Here is an 18,929-nt window from a genome sequence, read left to right as displayed (position 1 = left end):
GGGACGCATTTTAGGGATAAACTCAGTCCCTGCTACTGCAAATCCTTACGTCCGTGACTGACAAATTAAAGGAGGCAGCTGGAGTTAAAATCCAGCCTCTGTGACTGTGACCTGGATGTACGATTTACCTTCGGTATGATCTCAAGTATGAAACCCTTATTAATAGCCTTCCCTTTTCACATGTATCACCTAATAACAGAGCTTTCACTTTTGAAGGATTTGTCTGCCACCCTTGCACAAACACACAGTAACGCCTGATCTCAAATTCAAGTTCCTCCTTCTTGCTGAAGACGACCACGAACCCTCCCTTCCTGAAATTGAGATTCTGAGGCCTAAGCGTCAGCCATTATGCTGCTTGGAGCCCCTGAATGAGCACCTGTCGCTCCAACGAAATAACCACAAGCGCAGGCAGAAGGAGCAGATGTAACCTTTTACTCCACCATTTCCTTCTCCACTTTTCATATTAAATATCTGAAATATATTAATCTTAAAAAACAATATTAACACAGTACTCGATGAATACAGGGAGGGAGTAAACAGCAAGTCTAGACTGCAAACTCGCAGGGTATTTTACAAACGAGAGTGTGGGTGTGGTCAATTCCAGGTGTTTCCAGCTGACTCGCCAACAGGAGCACTGTGGAACTCTGCGAAGTGTCACACCAGGAGAGAAGCAAAGCCACATAAAAATACACGCGGCGACACATTGCTCCATCCTCCGGGAGGTGGTCGCGGTACCACAGGCCCTTCGTTCAGGTTTAAAGTAACAACACAAGCACTTTTTTTTTTTTTTTGGTGTTCAGGATTTCCCCCTAACGCCTTCAGTCTCTAAGTAGATTTTCAGGCTTGGGGTAGCCAAAGAGGACGAAGTCTGCTTCGTAGAGTTTGTAAAGCTGCCGCCTCCAGGCCAGGGGAATTTTGGCAAACCAGCCTTCCTCCCAGCTGCTGGCAGTTCTGTTCCGGTAACTCGGGGGGAACTGGAGCAGCCTGTCCACCTTGAGAAGCCGGAGCAGCTGGGTGGCATCCTGGTCCAGGGTCTCCAGTTTCCCCACAAAGTCGTAGTCTATCTGGCAGGGGTGGCAGAGGCGGTGCACCTGCCTCCAGTGCTCGTTGAAGGGCGCCAGCTTTTCGGTGTGAGGGTCCAGCAGGTACTGGATGAAGTTGGCGAAGGACACCCTGAGGCCTGCACTGAAGGCCTCGCTGACCGACTTGGGCAGGCTGGTGTGGTTGGAGTACCTCTTCAGCATGGGGACGGCGAACTTCTGGTAGAACTCTTCGTTCTCCAGCTCGAACTTGCTGCGGAAGGCCGAGATGAGGCGGACGAAGGGGTCCCGCACGAACAGGAACTTAGTGTACTTTTTCAGCTTAACTTTCATGAGGTGGCGGGAGAACTTCCCGTAGCGGCGCCAAAACTTGTTGAAAGTCAGGTGGGTGCTGGAGTTGTGGACGTACTCCCGGGGGATGTCCAGGGGGTCACGGTAGGGCGTGCCCTGGTCCGAGAGGCTCTGGCTCAGGACGATCATCACGCGCTTCCAGTTGGTGCAGGCCACCTTGGGCACATAGCAGTAGATGACCCCGTGGCGGTCGTCCACGATGAGGTGGTTCAGCTCATAGTTGGGAATGTCATCGAAAGAGCGCTCCTTGGCGGGAAACACAAAGCTGGCATTGGCGCAGAACCCCCTCAGCACGCTCCTCCGTTCGGCCTGCCGCCCGTCTGGGTCCGGGCTCTGCTGGGCGTCGTGGCTGGACCAGTCGTAGCCCCTCACACTCTCTTCCATGTTGCTGAGCACAGGCCTGCTGGAGGCCAGCAGGGAGGGCTGCTCCACCTTCCTACCCAGAAGGATGTTCTGCTTCGCATGAGCACTGAGGAGCTTCTCCAAAATCTCCTCAATGCTGGCGGTGAAATACTTGCCGTCCCCTGGCTTGGGGCTGGGGAAGGGCTGCAGGATGTGAGGCCTGGAGAGGGAAGTGTGCAGGTACAAGTGGGCGGTGCCCATGTTGTCCCAGTACACGATGATCAGGAGGATCATGAAGACGGACCCCAAGACCAGCCACAGGCGGAAGAACCGGCTTTTGGTCATTGTGTCCATGGATGCGGGGACCTCTTCCCCGGATCCTTTCACTTCAGCTTCCTGTAGAGACCAGACGCTGCCCTCCGAGGAAGCTGGAAGGCAACAGAAACCAAGTTAAAGGCTAAGGTCCTCTTGCAGCCTGCGGTCCTGAGAGGATGGTGCCTGCTGCCGTCTCAGACCCAGTGGCCCTGCTTTTCCCTCCCTCCTCCACCCTCTGTGAGGTGGACTTTGGGGGGCTGCCTGATGGGGAGCTTCAGCTTCTCCAGGTGATGTGACCCATGAGGCTTTAGGAAGGCCCAGAGGGTGAGTGTGACTGGAGAGGTGACTGGAGACCCCTTACCACCGCACTGAAAGGGGGAGGCCGGACCCAGACCAGCCCCCGGGCGGGAACGCAGACCCTCGCGAAGAGTGGGTGTGAGAATGAAAGGAGAGGCGCAGCGAAACAAAACACGGTAACAAGAAAGTTAAAGCTCAGTGCAATGCTGAACTCACCCCTTCTCCCGCCCAAACCCCTTCTTCTGTGCACACGTCATCCACACAAACACTTGAGACGGGCCCCCGTGTGAGGCCGACAGCGTGCTGTGTGCTGTGAGCGGTGCAGGCTGCTGCCGGCTCTCAGCCTCCTGGTCCACAGCACCTGTACGAGGAGGGGCTGTGCAGGCTGGAAGTGACATTCGTGTCGGGGCTTCAGCTATCTGGAGGGCTGTCACATGGGAGAGAGAGCAGCTTCAGAAGATACAACTCAGAAACTGAGTCGAGCCTAAGGAAAGAACACTAATAATTATAAGTGGGCCAAAACCACTTAAGAACGGGCTGTTTTTGAAGCCATACTAGGACTTCTATCACTGCAGGCATCGGGGCACAGACAGACAGAGCACGTCTTGGGGTGTTCTAGGGGAGGGTCCACATTGTGCACCCTCTGGGACATCCCCCAGTGTACACTTCTGAGTCTATATTCCTCATATGCATTCGACTATGTACCTAGTATCTAATACATTTTCATAAAATGAACCTAAAAGTTCATTAGGCAGAAATTTGGGTGCAATCTCTATCCACCTCTGCAGCTGTTGTTTACTCTTTTTTGTTGTTGTTCACTCTTAATTCACTTTTTTTAATGGAAAAATTAATACATACTTATGGCAAACAGTTCAGCAGACAAAGGGTGGGGTGGGCCTTTACACAAAAGGAGCTGCAACGACCATCTGACAGAGAAGAGCACATTCTCTGGTCATCGTCACCTTCATGTAGTGTTTCCTGAGCCCTAAGAGCTCGTCATGTGCTCCCACAGAAAAAGGAAGAGCAGAAAAATCTGGTGACCCCCACCCTGAGGGGTGGCGATCACACCTCCTCTCACCCACTCAGGGCTGTCGGCCATGTGCTAGAGTCACACAGCTAGATATTTATTATATGTTATATATTTATTATATAATTATTACACATTATAAAGGTAATAAGCACACTACGGACATTATGAAACAGGAAACAGGATTACAGGTGAAATACCCTACTGTGTCTTGCACAACTGCTGCTGGTACTTTCGCTCATTCCCTTCGAGTGGGTCGCGGGTGTGAGTGGAATAAGAACAAGCAATGCTGCAACAGGTTTTAATATGCTTTTAATGGTAACGGTTAGGATCACAAAATGTTACAGCCTGTTTTTAAAACTAGATCATAAGCACCCATGTCATTAAAGTTTTCAAGACCATCCCTTCTCAAGGATGTGCAAGGGCGAACAGTTTATAAAGATGAAGGTGAAACCATATTAAAAAAAAAAAAGTTTGCCAAAGGCTGAGAAAGCAGCAAAGGGAAAAAGTAACTTAAAATGTCGAGTGATTTAAGAGATCAGTTTTCAATTTTAAGATCAAGACTAATAAACAGAGTAGAGGTGACGCAGCATCACAGTTACATATTGTGGACACAGGCATAGCCACAGATCAAGGATCGTGCTATCGGCCACATACTTATAATGCTAAGTACCAGAACTACCTGGCCTGATAGCCTAAATACCTTGACTTACTTTTCAGCCAAGCAGTAGTATATGCACATTAATAAATGCCAGTGCCTACAACATTCTGTAAAAACTCTGACTCTCTTTACTAATAATTTAGTAAGAATTCAATTTAATTGCAAGGAAAAGACATGGTCAAATATTTTTTGGAGAATTACTATATATTGATAACATCTTGATAGCAGCAGCCATTTATCGAGCTCTTCCTGTGTGTCAGGCACTAAGATGCGCGTTTTACACACGTATGTTACTGCAGGCCCTCTGCACACCATCTGGGGTGGGGGTGCAGCATAATCCTCTTACAGCTGAGAAACTGAGGCCAATCAGCACATGAAAAGATGCTCAATGTCACTAATCATTAGAAAAATGCAAATCAAGGCCACAGGAGACACCACCTCGCACCCACCAAGATGGCTACTGAAAACAAAAGCAAAAAAAACGCAAACCAGAAAACAACAAGTACTGGTGAGGATGAGAAGGTGGTGAAACCCTTGTATACTGTTAATGGGAATGTAAAATGCTGCAGTCACTGCATAAATAGTATAGAGGTTCCTCAAAAAATCAGAAATAGAATTGCCGTATAAAGTTAACATGTGATCCAGCAATTCCACTTCTGGGTCTATACCCACAAGAATTGAAAGCAGGGTCTTGAAGAGATATTTATACACCCATGTTCACAGCAGCATTACTCACAGTAGCCAAAAGGTGGAAGCAACCCATGTCCATCAATGGGTGAATGGATAAACAAAATGTGGTCCATCCATACAACAGATTATTATTCAGCCTTAAAAGGGAAGGAAATTCTGATGCCTGCTACAACATAGATGAACCTTGAAGACATGATGCTCAGTGAAATAACTCAGTCACAGAAAAGGACAAATACTGTGTGATTCCACTTATATGAGGTCCCTGGAGGAGTCAAATTCATAGAGACAGAAAGTAGAAGGTGGGGACCAGGGGCTGTGGAGGGGGATGGGGAGTTAGTGTTTAATGGGGACAGAGTCTCAGTTTGGGAAGATAAAATGAGTTCTGGAAATGATGATGGTGATGGTTGCACAACAATATGAATGTGCTCGATGTCACTGAACTGTACACTTAAAAATGGTTAAGGTTGGGCTTCCCTGGTGGCGCAGTGGTTGAGAGTCCGCCTGCCGATGCAGGGGACATGGGTTCGTGCCCCGGTCCGGGAAGATCCCACATGCCGCGGAGCGGCTGGGCCCGTGAGCCATGGCCGCTGAGCCTGCGCGTCCGGAGCCTGTGCTCCGCAACGGGAGAGGCTACGACAGTGAGAGGTCCGCGTACCGCAAAAAAAAAAAAAAAAAAAAAAAAAAAAGGTTAAGGTGGTAAATTTTTTTTTTTTTTAAGGTGGTAAATTTTATGTTACGTGTATTTTACCACAATAAAAACAAACTGGAGGGAAAAAAATGAATTAGAGCTGTAACAGTGGACTTGGAGGAATTTCCAAGAGGTATTGTCAAATGAATAAGGCAAATGTAGGACAGTGTGTAAAAAATAAACAAAGCTAAATATGATAGAGAGCTGTACAGAGGCTAAATTTGGAGCCAGCTGCCGAAGCCACAAGCTACCCTTACAACCTTGTGCAAAAGCTCCACAAGCCAACTTCACCTGCAATTTGCTTATTAAGCAAAGTTTTAAAAATTTATAATTGGGGGCTGTTGCACAGAAGCAAGACAGGTCTTCCCCTGGGACAGCCAAAAACCTGTCTGGCTATTCAGTGGGGAGACTGGTCCCAAGAGCCTTGTCTTGCCCTGGAGTCCTGCCACGTCACAGCCCCTTCCAGGCCTTTCTAAATCAAGGGGATGAGCGCCTACACACCAAGCTGAGGCAGCGTTTACCGATGAAGCTGAGGCCATGGTTCATTTTTAACATCAAGGAACAGGGCAGTCCTTTGTGTTGTCATTTCTAACCTCAAACATGCCACAAAAACAGCATGGAAACAAGACTGTCTGAGTGTATGAAATGGCCTGTGAGAGTAGTCCTTTGGGAAGAAAGGGCTGTGGCTCCTTTAAAATATTCATGGAGCACAAGTTCCCAGTTTCTCGGAAGAGTGGAGAGTAGAGCCAAGACTACCACATAGCATCGCCAGCAACAAGTTTTACGTTTTAAAAGGGAGTAGGACATCTAGGGATTTCTGGTCCAGGTGCCTGGGCAGCTCAAGCTGGACAGTCTGGGCAACACTTCCTTGTCTTCTGGGGGTGAGAGCAGCACAGTGGGGAAAGCCAGCTGAGAACCGAAGACTGCTTCAGAAACGTGTCAGGGAATAACGATGACCTCATAAAGTAATTTTTCATTCAAAAATAAGGGCATTGTTTCCAAACATAAATCTCCCACTATTTCAAAACGCAGTCAACAAAAAGCCCCCCAAGTTTTGAAGAAGCAGAGCAAGAAGAACCTTCACAGAGGAAGTGATCTACGACTGGCGCTGCATATCAGTCTCAGGCTTCTGCCCGCAGCAATAGAACTGACAGCAAAGTCTATCCAGAAGTTTCATCTTTGGGGGGCTGGTTTTCTACAAGGGTTTTGTCAAAGGCCCTTGTAAACACTACTGATGAAAGAATTGGGTTGGGTTTAAACCAAAACACTGTGGCTAGGCCGAGCTGTTTCTTAGCTCAAGGTGGGGTTAAACATTTCTTCTGACACATGGCAGGGTATGATGCCAAGGGCAGCTTGGCAGCCCCAGGAAGCAAGCACCCAGTGCTGGCCGCCCACATAAGGCTGCTGGTCTCAAGGAGCCTTCACACCAATAGTAGGCAAGAATCCGGGAAGATGGGGTGGTGTGCAGCTGAGGGCTGACCTCCCTCACACTCAGATGTGTGCCATCCTGACATATCTAGAATAGAGGGCCACAAGGCCAGACCCATACTAAGACCCGTATAAGGGCACGTCCCAAAATTCGATAGCAGAACTGACAACTACAGTACAAAAAGGTCAGGTGGTATATGCTGGGTAGTTTTACGTGTCAACTTGACTGAGCTATGGCTGCCCAGGTAGTTTGGTCACACATTCTGGGTATGTCTGTGACGGTGTTTCTGGACGAGATTAATGTTTGGATCGGTAGGCTGAGTAAAGCAGATGGCCCTCCCCAGTGTGGGACAGCCTCATCCAATTTGTTGAAAGCCTAAATAGAACAAAAAGGCAGAGGAAGAGAGAATTCCCTCTCTCCACCTGACTGTCCTTGAGCCGGGACACGGGTCTCATGCCTTCAGACCTGGACGAGTACTAGAACTCTCACCAGCAGTCTTCCTGGTCCTCAGGCCTTCAGACTCAGACTGGAGCACACCGTCAGCTCTCCGGGGCCTGAACTACTCAGCTTCCATAACCCTGTGAGCCAATTCCTCATGATAAATCCCTTTACTCATACACACATACCTTATTGGTTCTGTTTCCTTGGAGAACCCTCACTAATATATCAATATTTATTTTGTCATACGGACTGGGGTGTTTGTGTGTGTGTGTGTGTGTGTGCGTGTGTGGTGTGTGTGCGTGTGTATTTACTACATATTATAGACACAAGTGATCAAACCAGTGAGAATTAAACAGTGGGTGGTAATAAATGGAAATTAATGTATCTGCCATGGTGGAAAGGAATGTTAAATGCAGAGAATTTCAGCCACTATCCAATACAAGTATTCCAGAGGGAGAGGTTGAGATTCATTTTTTTCCCATAGAGATATCCTGTTATTCCAGCACCATTTGTTTAAAAGACAGTTCTTTCCTGATTAAATCACTTTAGCACCTCGCTTTTTTTCCTTTTTATGTCAGGTTTATTGAGGTATGATTTATACACAATAAAACGCACTCTTTTTAACTGTACAGTCTGATGAGTTTGGGCAAATGTACACTATAATTAAGATATAGAACATCTTCATCATCCCTCAAAGTTCCCTTATCCTCCCCCAACACCCAGCTCCAGGCAGTATATAGTTCTATAGTTCTGCCCTTTCTAGAATGTCACATAAATGGAATTATACAGGAAGTCGCCTCTTGTATTTGGCTTCCTTCACTTAGGAAGATGCTTTTGAGATCTGTCCAAGTTGTTGCTTGTGTCATTGCTGGGCAGTACCCCACTATATGGATATACCACTATCTGTTTATCCATTTACCAACTGATGAACTTTGGAGTTAGCTCCCTTTTTTGGCTATTATGAAAAAAATTAATGTCAACGTTTTTTGCATACAGCCTAGTTTTTTTTTATGCTGAGACTTTCAAAAAGTCAAAAAGATTGTATTAAAAAATATCAAGCGGATTTTTAACCTCCTGGAAGGTTCTGTAAGATCCATAACAGTAGATGTTCTGCAATAAAGCTTAGGGACTCTATTTAAAGACCCAACTGACCATCAAAATATGACATATAAATCTTAGACTATCAATACTTTTCCAATTATAAAATTTTACGGGCTCAAGTGATTATAGCAAGTTTGCAGGACACAAGGTTAATAAACAAAAGTCAACCACTTTCCTACATTTCAGCAATGAACAAGTGGAATTTGAAATTAAAAACAGAATTCCATTTATGAGCAACCCCCCAAAAGAAAAACACTTAGTATAAAGCTAACAAAATATGTACAAGATCTATATGAGGAAAACTACAAAATTCTGATGAATGAAATCATCAGAAGAACTAAGGAAATGAAGAGATATTCCATGTTCAAAGTGCTAAAGGATAGGAAGACTCAATATTGTCAAGATATCCATTCTTCCCAACTTATAGATTAATCCCAACCAAAATCATAGCAAGTTATTTTGTGGATATCAACAAACTGTTTCTAAAGTTTATATGTAGGAGCCAAAGACCCAGAATAGCCAATACAATATTGAAGGAGAAGAACAAAGCTGGAAGATTGATGCTGCCCGACTTCAAGATTTACCATAAAGCTACAGTAATCAAAATGGTGTGGTATTGGCAAAAGCATGGAGAAGTAGATCCCTGGAACCGAACAGATAGCTCAGAAACAGACCCCCATATGGTCAACTTATTTTTAACAAAGGAGCAAAGGCAATACAAGGGAGCAAAGACAGTCTGTTTCTGCAACAAATGGTACTGGAACAACTGGATATCACATGTTAAAAAAAAAAAAATTAAAAGAAAGAATCTAGACACAGACCTTCAAAAAAACTAACTCAAGGGCTTCCCTGGTGGCGTAGTGGTTGGGAGTCCGCCTGCCACTGTAGGGGACGTGGGTTCGTGCCCCGGTCCGGGAGGATCCTGCGTGCCACAGAGCGGCTGGGCCCGTGGGCCGTGGCCGCTGGGCTTGCGCATCCGGAGCCTGTGCTCCGCGGCGGGAGGGGGGTGCCGCAGCAGTGGGGGGCCCACGTACCGCCAAAAAAAAAAAAAACTAACTCAAGATGGATAATAGACCTAAATGTAAAATGCAAAACTATAAAACTCCTAGAAGGTAACACAGGAGATAACCTAAATGACCTTGTGTATTGTGATGCCTTTTAGACACAACATCAAAGACGATATCCATGAATGAAATAACTGTCCACACAAAGATGTGTACAAGAATATTCATTGTGGCTTTACTCAAAATAGCTACAAACTGAAAAGAATCCAGAGGTCCATCAACAAGTGAATGAATAAACAAGCTGTGGTGTACTCATTCAGTGGAAAACTATTCAACAATAAAAAAGAGTGAACCACAGACTCACACATCAATACATGCAACAACATGGATGAATCCTGCAGATATTACACTAAACAAAAGTACCCAGACACAAAAGAGTACATACCACATGATTTCATTTATACAAAGGTTATAAAAGGCAAAACTAGTGACAGAAATCATAGACTGCAAAGGGACAGGAGGAAATCTGGGTGATGGAAATGTTCTATTATATTGTTTGTAGTGGCAGTTACACAGGTAGATACATCTGTCCACATTCATAGAACTTTACACTTAAAATGTGTGCATTTTATTGCATGTAAATTATACCTCGATACATTTGATTTCAAGGGGAAGAATATGTGAGCAGTCTTATTAAGTCAATCACCAGAAGCTAAAACTTTTCTCTTCAGCACAAACACTATGAACTAACCAGCTGTCACTGATTTCTACAACACAGGATAAAAACACCAGCACTGAAGTCCTACACAGACATCTGGAGATCGGGAAGAAAAGGAAAGGAATTCTGAGGCCAAGTCCAGCCTCTGCTGAGTGGCCTGGGATATCTCTTTAAGTGTGAGTTTCAATTCTTCACCTATAAAACAAGAACAATCAAGGTCTTTCTGCTAACCGGAGCTACTGAGAGGATGAAAATGAGAACATATCAGCTAAGTGTTTTGTAAAATAGTAAAGCATGTTCTTTAGAATATATACCATTGGCCTTAGTTATCTTTCTATTTCATCTGGCCCTCAAATATTTGTATCATATAAATATAACATTATTTTTATTATTACTCATGCTTTCTACCAATAGCCAGTTATCAGCAAGGAAGAATGTTATGATTTCAATTAATTTTATAATAATAACAATAGCTAATATGTTTTCCAAAGTGCTGTTATAGGCCTTGCATATCTTATTTAATCCTCACAGTAATTGTGATAAAGTTGGGGGAAAACAGCCAGGCAGGGGCTCCCCTGGTGGCACAGTGGTTGAGAGTCCGCCTGCCGATGCAGGGGACACGGGTTCGTGCCCCAGTCTGGGAAGGTCCCACATGCCGCAGAGTGGCTGGCCATGGCCGCTGAGCCTGCGCGTCCGGAGCCTGTGCTCCGCAATGGGAGAGGCCACAACAGTGAGAGGCCCACGTACTGCAAAAACAAAAACAAAACCAAAAACAGCCAAGCAACTTACCCAAGTGTACACAGCTACAACTGTTCAGAGCTGGCATTTGAACAACTGATTTGAGAGCCTACCTTCCCAAACACTACAGTCGACCAGCCTCTACAGTAAATATTTAATGCAGAATTGGTTGGTTCTTCTAGACACTCAAATTTTTATTACCTTTATTTCTGAGAAAATTTGCTTTTCCTTGTCCAAATAACCAACTTCTGAGCATTAAATCAAGTGACATGACCTTCATTAAGCAGTCCAAGAATGTTTCAAGTTTTATTCATTTATGCTACTGGCAAAGAGACCAGAAACTACCTACTTCTTTTCCAGCTTTGCAAAGGCAAATAATTCACTGAGGGTCTCATCACTGTAGTCAACAGAAATTTGGAAAGTTTGTTAGTGGTCTCAACATTTACTCTCTGCACCCTGTATGGCCCAGCCCTGCAACTGATGCTTTGGTGTTGGATTAAAACCCCCATTGTAAGGTATATTTTCACTTCCGTGCCACCAGCACTGGGGGTTTATTTGCTTATAAAATTACTTCACTTGTATTTGGTTAACGCTGAGAACTAAATCTGACAGTGTATCCAAATAAAAATAAGGAATAAATGGGCACATTGATGAGAATGAAAGGTTGATGTCCGTCCCAGAAGACCTGAATGAAAACTGAGCCCAAACTTGGCCTTTGAAATAAAGTAACTTCCCACAGAGGTGGCCCACAGCACACTTGGCTATCTGCTCACATTGGTGTCTTCGTCCCTGGTCTCTAAGCCCCGTCGGTACTTCACAAGTAGGCAGGGTATTAGTGTAGGCACACGAGTCCCATATTCCCAAACTAGATTTCAAGTTCTTAGGTGACAGGGATCACGTCTACTATATCTTCTATATTCCTCACAACACTCAAACACTTGTTGCATGGTATTTGACTCTGGAATCCAAATAACTCATTTCCCAGAGTTAAGTCAATTCAAAGAAATTATTTCAAGGGAAAATAGATAATAAATTTCACTATGATTAGCTTAAGAACCTGATTAGGGCTTTACCTTCAAATATATGCAGACCCTAACCCCTCTACTTCCCTACCTCCTGTGTGCACCCTGCCCCCCAGGCCACCACCAGCTCTCACCTGCGTTACTGCCACAGCGTCCAACTTGTTCTCCCGCCTCCGCTCTCCTGCCCATACTATCCTCTTTAAACCCAGTAGCCATGGTTCTTCTGCTAAAAGTCAGATCACGTCATGGCTCTGCTCAAAACCCTCCAATCTTTGGAGTCCAACAGCTTCCCATTTCCAGTCCTTACAGTGGCCCATGACAAGCCCTATATGACTGGGATCCCACACTCTCCTCCCCTTTGCTCCCCGTCACTGGCCCCACTCTAGCCACAATGGCCTCCTTGTTGTTCATCATCTACGCCAACCAGGCTCCCACCCCCTGGCCCGCACACACCCAGGGAGTCCTGTGGCTCAACCTTCTGATCTACACCTGAAGCTCACCTCATCAGTGAGGGCTTCCCTGATCACTCCCCACCCTGCACGCCCCATCCTCCGTGGCTGTTTTTTCTCCATGTCATTTGTCATTACCTCCAACATTATATATTCACTGGCTTATTTGCTTATGGTCTATCTGCACTAGAATATAAACTTTAGAAGGGAGGTACTTGACCCTTCAAAGTCTGTCATAGTTGTAGCCTCAAGGCTATGAATAGTGCTTGGCATACAGTAGGTACTCAATAAAGAGCTGTTATGCTAACAAAAACAGATAAACATGACTGACCCTGATTTCATAATTTCTGAAACTGGGTGACAGGTAAAGAAGAGTTCATAAAACTATTATCTCTACTTTTTAAAATATATTATTTATTTATTTATTTTTGGCTGTGTTGGGTCTTTGTTGCCGCGCGCAGGTTTTCTCTAGTTGCGTCAAGCTGGGGCTACTCTTTGTCGTGGTGCGCGGGCTTCTCATTGCGGTGGCTTCTCTCGTTGTGGAGCACGGGCTCTAGGCGCGCAGGCTTCGGTAGCTGTGCTTCTCGGGCTCTAGAGCGCAGACTCAGCAGCTGTGGCGCACGGGCTTAGTTGCTCCGTGGCATGTGGGATCTTCCCGGGCCAGGGCTCAAACCCGTGTCCCCTGCGTTGGCAGGCAGGTTCTTAACCACTGCGCCACCAGAGAAGTCCCTATTATCTCTACTTTTGGATATGTTTTACAATTCCTTTATAACAAGTTAAAAGAAAAGAAAAAAGCTAAAGAAAGCACCAAATCTCCGATATGTGACCACAGGCAAGAGACAGGATACAGAGAACAATGGCAATAATGGAGAGGAAATAAGAACAAGTAAACTCTGCCTAATAAGAAAGACAGCCTGGTGAGTGACCCAGCTGCACACACAACAGGCAAGAGTCTGGCCTCTTCCTTCATCAGAGTTGGAAGCTTACTGATTTTTCTTTATTTTGATCAACGTTATGCATGTATGCTAAAGGATTAAATTGTCCCAGGAGTTTACTACACACACAGTCCCCAGTCCCTTTCTTTCTCATCACCCACCTCCATCTTTCTCGCTCATTCTTATTAGCTGAATCTTTCGGTGTCACTACCTACCTCTAAGCAATAGCCCTGGGCGATAACCGATGGTTCAGCTTGAGCATCATCTACTGACTTCCCCACAGTGGCAGGCAGCTGGCAGAAAGGTAGTCTCTCTTTCTTCCCCTGGGCCCTCCAAACAACCATGCCCTTCTCATCTCCACGCCTCCTCCAGACAGGCACATCAGCATTTTAATTAGAGCAACATTCGATGTTTACATAAATTATTATCATTGCACAAAGGCTATTCACAGCTGAGCCTTGCAGTACACCGTAATTATCTTTCTTTCCTGCACAACGGCTTATTTTCCCTGGAACTAGTTAACAGTCTTGTGTTTTCGCTTGCTTTGCTTTCTATGTACTTAATCACTAATACAGCCCCAACTCTGCCAACTGTCTAAATCTCCTCTCCAGATGTTCCAGAGCATCAGGTGCCCCATCAATTTCACATTCCCCAAAAAATCTCTTGGAGGAAACTTCGAGGCTCAGGTCCCAAGATACCTGCTCTCATACCTGGTGCCTGGCCTGGCTGGCATCCCAGCCTCTCCATCTCATCCAGCAGATTCTTCTCACCTCTCCTCTGAGGCTAACCCTGTCTCCTCTAGCCTGTCTTTCCAGACTCACCACCTCATTCTGGGGGAGTGCGCCTGCCAGTCACTTCTTTAAAATACATGAGACAAATCTTTGGAGAATTTGTGCACATATCTTTACTATATCCTCCTTTGCCTGAGTTTAGAATTCAAGGTGGAAAATATTTCCCTTCAGAATTTTGAAAGTAATGCTCTCTTGTCTCCCAGCTTCCAATGTTCCTAAAGATGGGTTCGGAGCCATTCTGCTTCATCCCGTGATGACCTGTTGGTGGCCTGTCTTTATTCTTCCTGAGAAGCTAGCGTGATCTTCTTTGTCCAGAGTTTTGAAATTTCACAACAACGTGTCTTGGAGCGAGTGTGCACGTCTCTCTCTCCGTGCGAACTCTCACTATGCAAATTCTGAAACAGCTTCAGACGCACTTCCAAATAAACCTGCTTCCCAAACTCTTACTAGCCACTATCAGAAACTCGGTATCCCTCCCTATACAAACTTGCCCCCCACACTCTGAATATCCAAACTGGGAACTGAACAGACAGGTGAGTGAAGGATACCTGCATTTTCATCCATGGTGCCGGTCACTCAGTGGGCCCCTTCAAAACGGCAGAAAGTTTTGGTTCTAGGATTTCCCTTATCATTTTGTGGATGAGTTTATCCCATTTTATTTCTTGCTGAAACTGTTATTATTCAGCTGTCAATTTCCTAATTGGATGCTTTTTCTTTTTTCTCTCATTTTCCATCTCTTTGTTTTTCTGTTCTATTTCCTGAGTTCTCAACCTTTTCATCTACTGAGTTTTTTATTTCTTCCACTGTATTTTTTATATCCATGTGTTATCTTTTTGGATTTCTGAATGCTTCTTTAAAAAAAAAAAAGAGCATCCTGTTCTTGTCTCTTGCATGCGATATTTTCTATCTCCATGTGTGTATCAGTGACAGTATGCTTTTTAAGTGTGCTTCCTGCACACTCTCTATTGCTTCCAAGTGTGTGTTATGATCTCTATCTTCCAAATCAGAGGTTTCTTCACTTGTCTTTGGTTATCTATTCCTATTTAAGGGGTAGGGGATTAAAAGAACTTGGAAGCTCTGGACCCTAGTAAGGGGTTATTAATTATGAGCTTCATTAGTGAGTGATCCAACTGGGCCTCCTTACTGTGGACCCCCTGATGTCACTATTTTTAGGTCCTTTCTCAGACTACTCACTTTCCCCAAAGACTCTTCCATTGTCCTGTCTGGAAGGAAAAGTACCAACTGACAGTGTTCTGGGAGCCAAGCAGGCTCCACTCGCTTCATCCTCTTGGGTTTAGTACAGCAGTCCAGCCCCTCTGCCCCGCTCAGCTGCACCTGGTGCTTCCTATTCCTCTCTGAAATACTTTTGAAGTTCTCTAAACAGTTACAGAAACCACCACCTTGGTTAACTACAGGAAGTACTGAGTTACCGAGTCAGTTATCATTAAGCACACGTGTTGGCAAATGACTGGGGAACCACCAGCCCTGGCTGCAGCCACAGGCTCACTAAGTAGGCGTGAAACTAACCACTACTTTCTGAAGAAAAAGATAGAGAAACAATCTAAAAGTTGAAACTAAAGATGTAAGCTTAAAACAAATTATAAACTAGCAGCATTTGTTTCAGTACATTATCAGTAACAGTCTCTCATCCAGGAATGGCACCTCAGCCTGGAGACCCTTCCAGAAGAGAATCACCCACTAGCCTTGGTGACTGTATGGTAATGACAGTAAACTGCATTCCCACCATCAGCCATCCAACATGCTCTTCTTCTGCCATCTATCGCTTTCCCGCTGGACTCCCCAGGATTCCATCCCCGGACACATTCTCTCTCTGCACGAGCACATCTCATCCAGGATGGCCCACAAATACTGCAAATTCTACAAGTCTAAAAATCAAATGCATTTTAGCCCCTTCCTTCTCCAAACCTGCTCCAGTATTCCTTATCTCAGGTACCAGCCCCGTCCTCAGCACCCAAGTGAGAACCTTGGTTACTTTTGCCGTTTTCCTTTCCCTTTCACCACATCCCACAGAGCACCATCGCACTGTGGATTCTCCTGCTTGTTTCAAGCTGACGCCCTTCTCAACTCTCAGCCACTGTCCTGACCCACACCCTCTTCAAACGTACCCAGCTCAGTCTCCATCTCCTGATACACTGGATCTATCCTCTGTTCTCACTAGTGTTACTCTTCTAAAACGCATCTCTCACATCCCACCCAAAACCCTGACTACTCCTCACCAGAAGGATAAAAGTCCAAACTCCCCGGCACGGCATGCAAGGCCCTTTGGTCAGAAACCTCCTTCTGGTCTTAGCCTCCATTTCAATCCTCAAACCCCAACCCACAATGAACACAGGGACTCACTGCTCCCTCCCCCCAAACGTCCCATTCACTTCCAAGCCTCCACATACCCTGCTGCCTCTACTTGGAATGTTCTCCCCAAACTTCACTCGTCTCTCAAGGTCCAATTCATATGTCATCTCCACTATGGGAAACTTCTACAACACCAAGAAACAAGTTTAGCTGCTCCCTCTTTCTTCACACTTTGTAAACACCTAGATGACAGCACTAATCACATGGTATTATAGTCAGGTTAATCATATTACCAGCGTCTAGCCCAACGTGGCATCTTACAAATGATGAGAGGCTCAACGTTTGCTCAGGTAATGAAGTAGGCGCACACTGACTAACAGTGAACAGTACTGCTGGCCTGAAAATAACAGCCCAAAGTCTTACAAACCATCTGGCAAGAAAAATAAACATCCACGTGTGTCCATGCAGGCACTCTCTAAGTTCTCAGTAGCGCTGCCTTCAGGTAACACTTGCCTTGGCGTCAGCTGACACTTTGGAGGTAATCATGTTGCAATATATGTGTATCAAATCAACACTTTGCACATCTTAAACTTATACAACGCTAATCAATTATACTTCAATTTTTTAAAGTTTTCCCGGACTTCCCTGGTGGTGCAGTGGTTAAGAATCCCCCTGCTGATGCAGGGGACACGGGTTCGAGCCCTGGTCGGGGAAGATCCCACATGCCGTGGAGCAACTAAGCCCGTGCACCACAACTACTAAGCCTGTGCTCTAGAGGCCGCGAGCCACAACTACTGAGCCCACGTGCCACAACTACTGAAGCCCATGCACCACAACTACTGAAGCCCATGTGCCACAACTACAGAAGCCCACGTGCCACAACTACTGAAGCCTGCACGCCTAGAGCCCGTGCTCCACAACTGGAGAAGCCACCGCAATGAGAAGCCCGCACACCGCAATGAAGAGTGCTCGCTGCAACTAGAGTAAGCCCGCACGCAGTAACGAAGGCCCAAGGCAGACAAATAAATAAATAAAATTGCCGCCTCTCAAACCACTAAAAAAAACAAAAAGTTTTCCTAATAGCTCCTTTTTCACACTGACACCAGCCCTGAGTCACCTTCCCAAAGCCAGGTGTTCACAGAGAAGGGCTAAACTGTGCCCTGGTTTGGGGGCAGGTGAGGACCAGCCGAGCTGTTTCCCAGCTTCCCCCTGCTCGGACGCACACGTGTGGGGACAGCACCCTTAAAGATGCGCTTGCATCCGCTCTGCCCCCAGCCCACATTGTCATTCATCCCGGGTCTCCTGAGTCTCTCCGGCGTCGAATTATAACATAAATAATTCAATAATCGCGGGAACACTACGGCTTGTTGTGCTCCGCGCCAGACGGAACCTCGGCTCCAGCCAACGGCTTGCGGGACATGTCTTGGTGGCTAGGAGCCCAAATGCAAGATATAAGTCCTACTGTTAGCGGCTAATACATGGCTTCCTTTCGCTGCTTCTGGCGCAAAGCGTCATCTGAGTGGTACTCTTCCAGGACGCGCCCGCATCCGCCGGGTCCGCAGTCACAGGTCCGCGGTCAGCGGGACGAGGAAGTGCCCACGGCCTCGGGCGAGCCAGGGCACCGGGGCGGGGGCTCCCCCTGCACGAGGCTGCTGGAGGGACCCGTGCGCCCCGGCGTCCACTCGCGGTCCCCGCGCTCGGAGACCCCCCAAGGGCTCCCCGGAACCCCGCGCGCCTGCTCCTGCCTCCACATTCCCGAACAGCCCAAGGGGGAAGCTGACAAGCGTGCAAGGAGGATCCCCGCCCCGCCGCCGCCCCCCCTGCAGGGCAGATGCCGGGCGGCCAGAAACGGGCGGGGACCAGCCCCGACGGCGGCAGCTGACCACAGCCGCGAGCCCCACCGCGGATGGGCGGCGCGCCGGGCGCCCCACGCCCCGTCCAGGTCTCCCTCATCCCCACAGGACCGGGGCTCAGAGACGGTGCGAGCCCGGCCAAGGTCACACAGCGACGGCGCGGGGACTCGGCCCGGAGCCGCGCCGGACCCGCCCAGGCGGCTGAGGAGGCAGGACCCGCCGCGCCGCCGGGACCCCCGCCCCGCGCCCCTCGCCTCACCTCACCTCACCTCGCGCCCCTCATCTCGCCCCGCGTCCCTCGCCTCACCTCGCGCGCCCCTCGCCTCACCTCGCGCGCCCCTCGCCTCACCTCCCCTCACCTCGCACCGCAGCTCGCGCCTCCACCACCTCACGAACGGCGGACCGTCTCGAGGCCGCCCCTCCACCGGCCCCGCCCCCCGCCCCTCTTCTCGCGAGAAATCGCGGCCCACGGAGAGGCCACGGAGGCCGAGGATCACCCCCTCAGTGCGCCTGCGCCCTCCGCACCGCCCCGGGCCTCCCCAACCAGTGCCATGTGGCGCCGTATTTACGGCCGGGAACGGCCCCGCCCCCGGCCGCGGGGAGCCCCGCCCCCTCCCAGCGGCCAATCCTGTGCTGCCCGGCGCCCGAGACCAGCGAGGCGTTGCAGCCTTTCGGGTCCGGCGGGCCAGCACTTAGGCAGCACTTGCTGTCTACACGACCCGTTCGC

General features: G+C 47.5%; 1 protein-coding gene across 4 annotated transcripts; it reads right to left on the bottom strand.

Annotated features, from left to right (window-relative positions):
• Positions 1-415: 415 nt before the first annotated feature.
• Positions 416-18,636, bottom strand: CHST12 (carbohydrate sulfotransferase 12). 4 transcript variants are annotated; one of them, XM_067705354.1, is made up of 3 exons: positions 18,562-18,632; positions 2,562-2,829; positions 416-2,161 (listed from the first exon to the last, which is right to left on the bottom strand). In XM_067705354.1, the coding sequence occupies exon 3, from the start codon at positions 2,085-2,087 to the stop codon at positions 819-821; it is 1,269 nt and encodes a 422-aa protein (XP_067561455.1). In that variant the 5' UTR covers positions 2,088-2,161; positions 2,562-2,829; positions 18,562-18,632; the 3' UTR covers positions 416-818. The 4 variants fall into 4 exon arrangements, with proteins under 4 accessions (XP_067561455.1, XP_067561453.1, XP_067561454.1 ...); XM_067705352.1 differs by lacking the exon at positions 2,562-2,829 and having other exon boundaries at positions 18,562-18,636; XM_067705353.1 differs by lacking the exon at positions 2,562-2,829 and having other exon boundaries at positions 18,552-18,632.
• Positions 18,637-18,929: the final 293 nt, after the last annotated feature.

The sequence above is a fragment of the Pseudorca crassidens genome, chromosome 15 (genome assembly GCF_039906515.1).
Source record: "Pseudorca crassidens isolate mPseCra1 chromosome 15, mPseCra1.hap1, whole genome shotgun sequence".
NCBI lineage: Eukaryota > Metazoa > Chordata > Mammalia > Artiodactyla > Delphinidae > Pseudorca > Pseudorca crassidens.
The sequence above is the reverse complement of the archived record's forward strand: the minus strand, read 5'-3'. Positions and strand labels throughout refer to the sequence as shown.

Bases quoted from the DNA above. Each gene is read 5' to 3' on its own strand.
- CHST12 (XM_067705352.1), bottom strand. From the start codon at position 2,087: ATGGACACAATGACCAAAAGCCGGTTCTTCCGCCTGTGGCTGGTCTTG.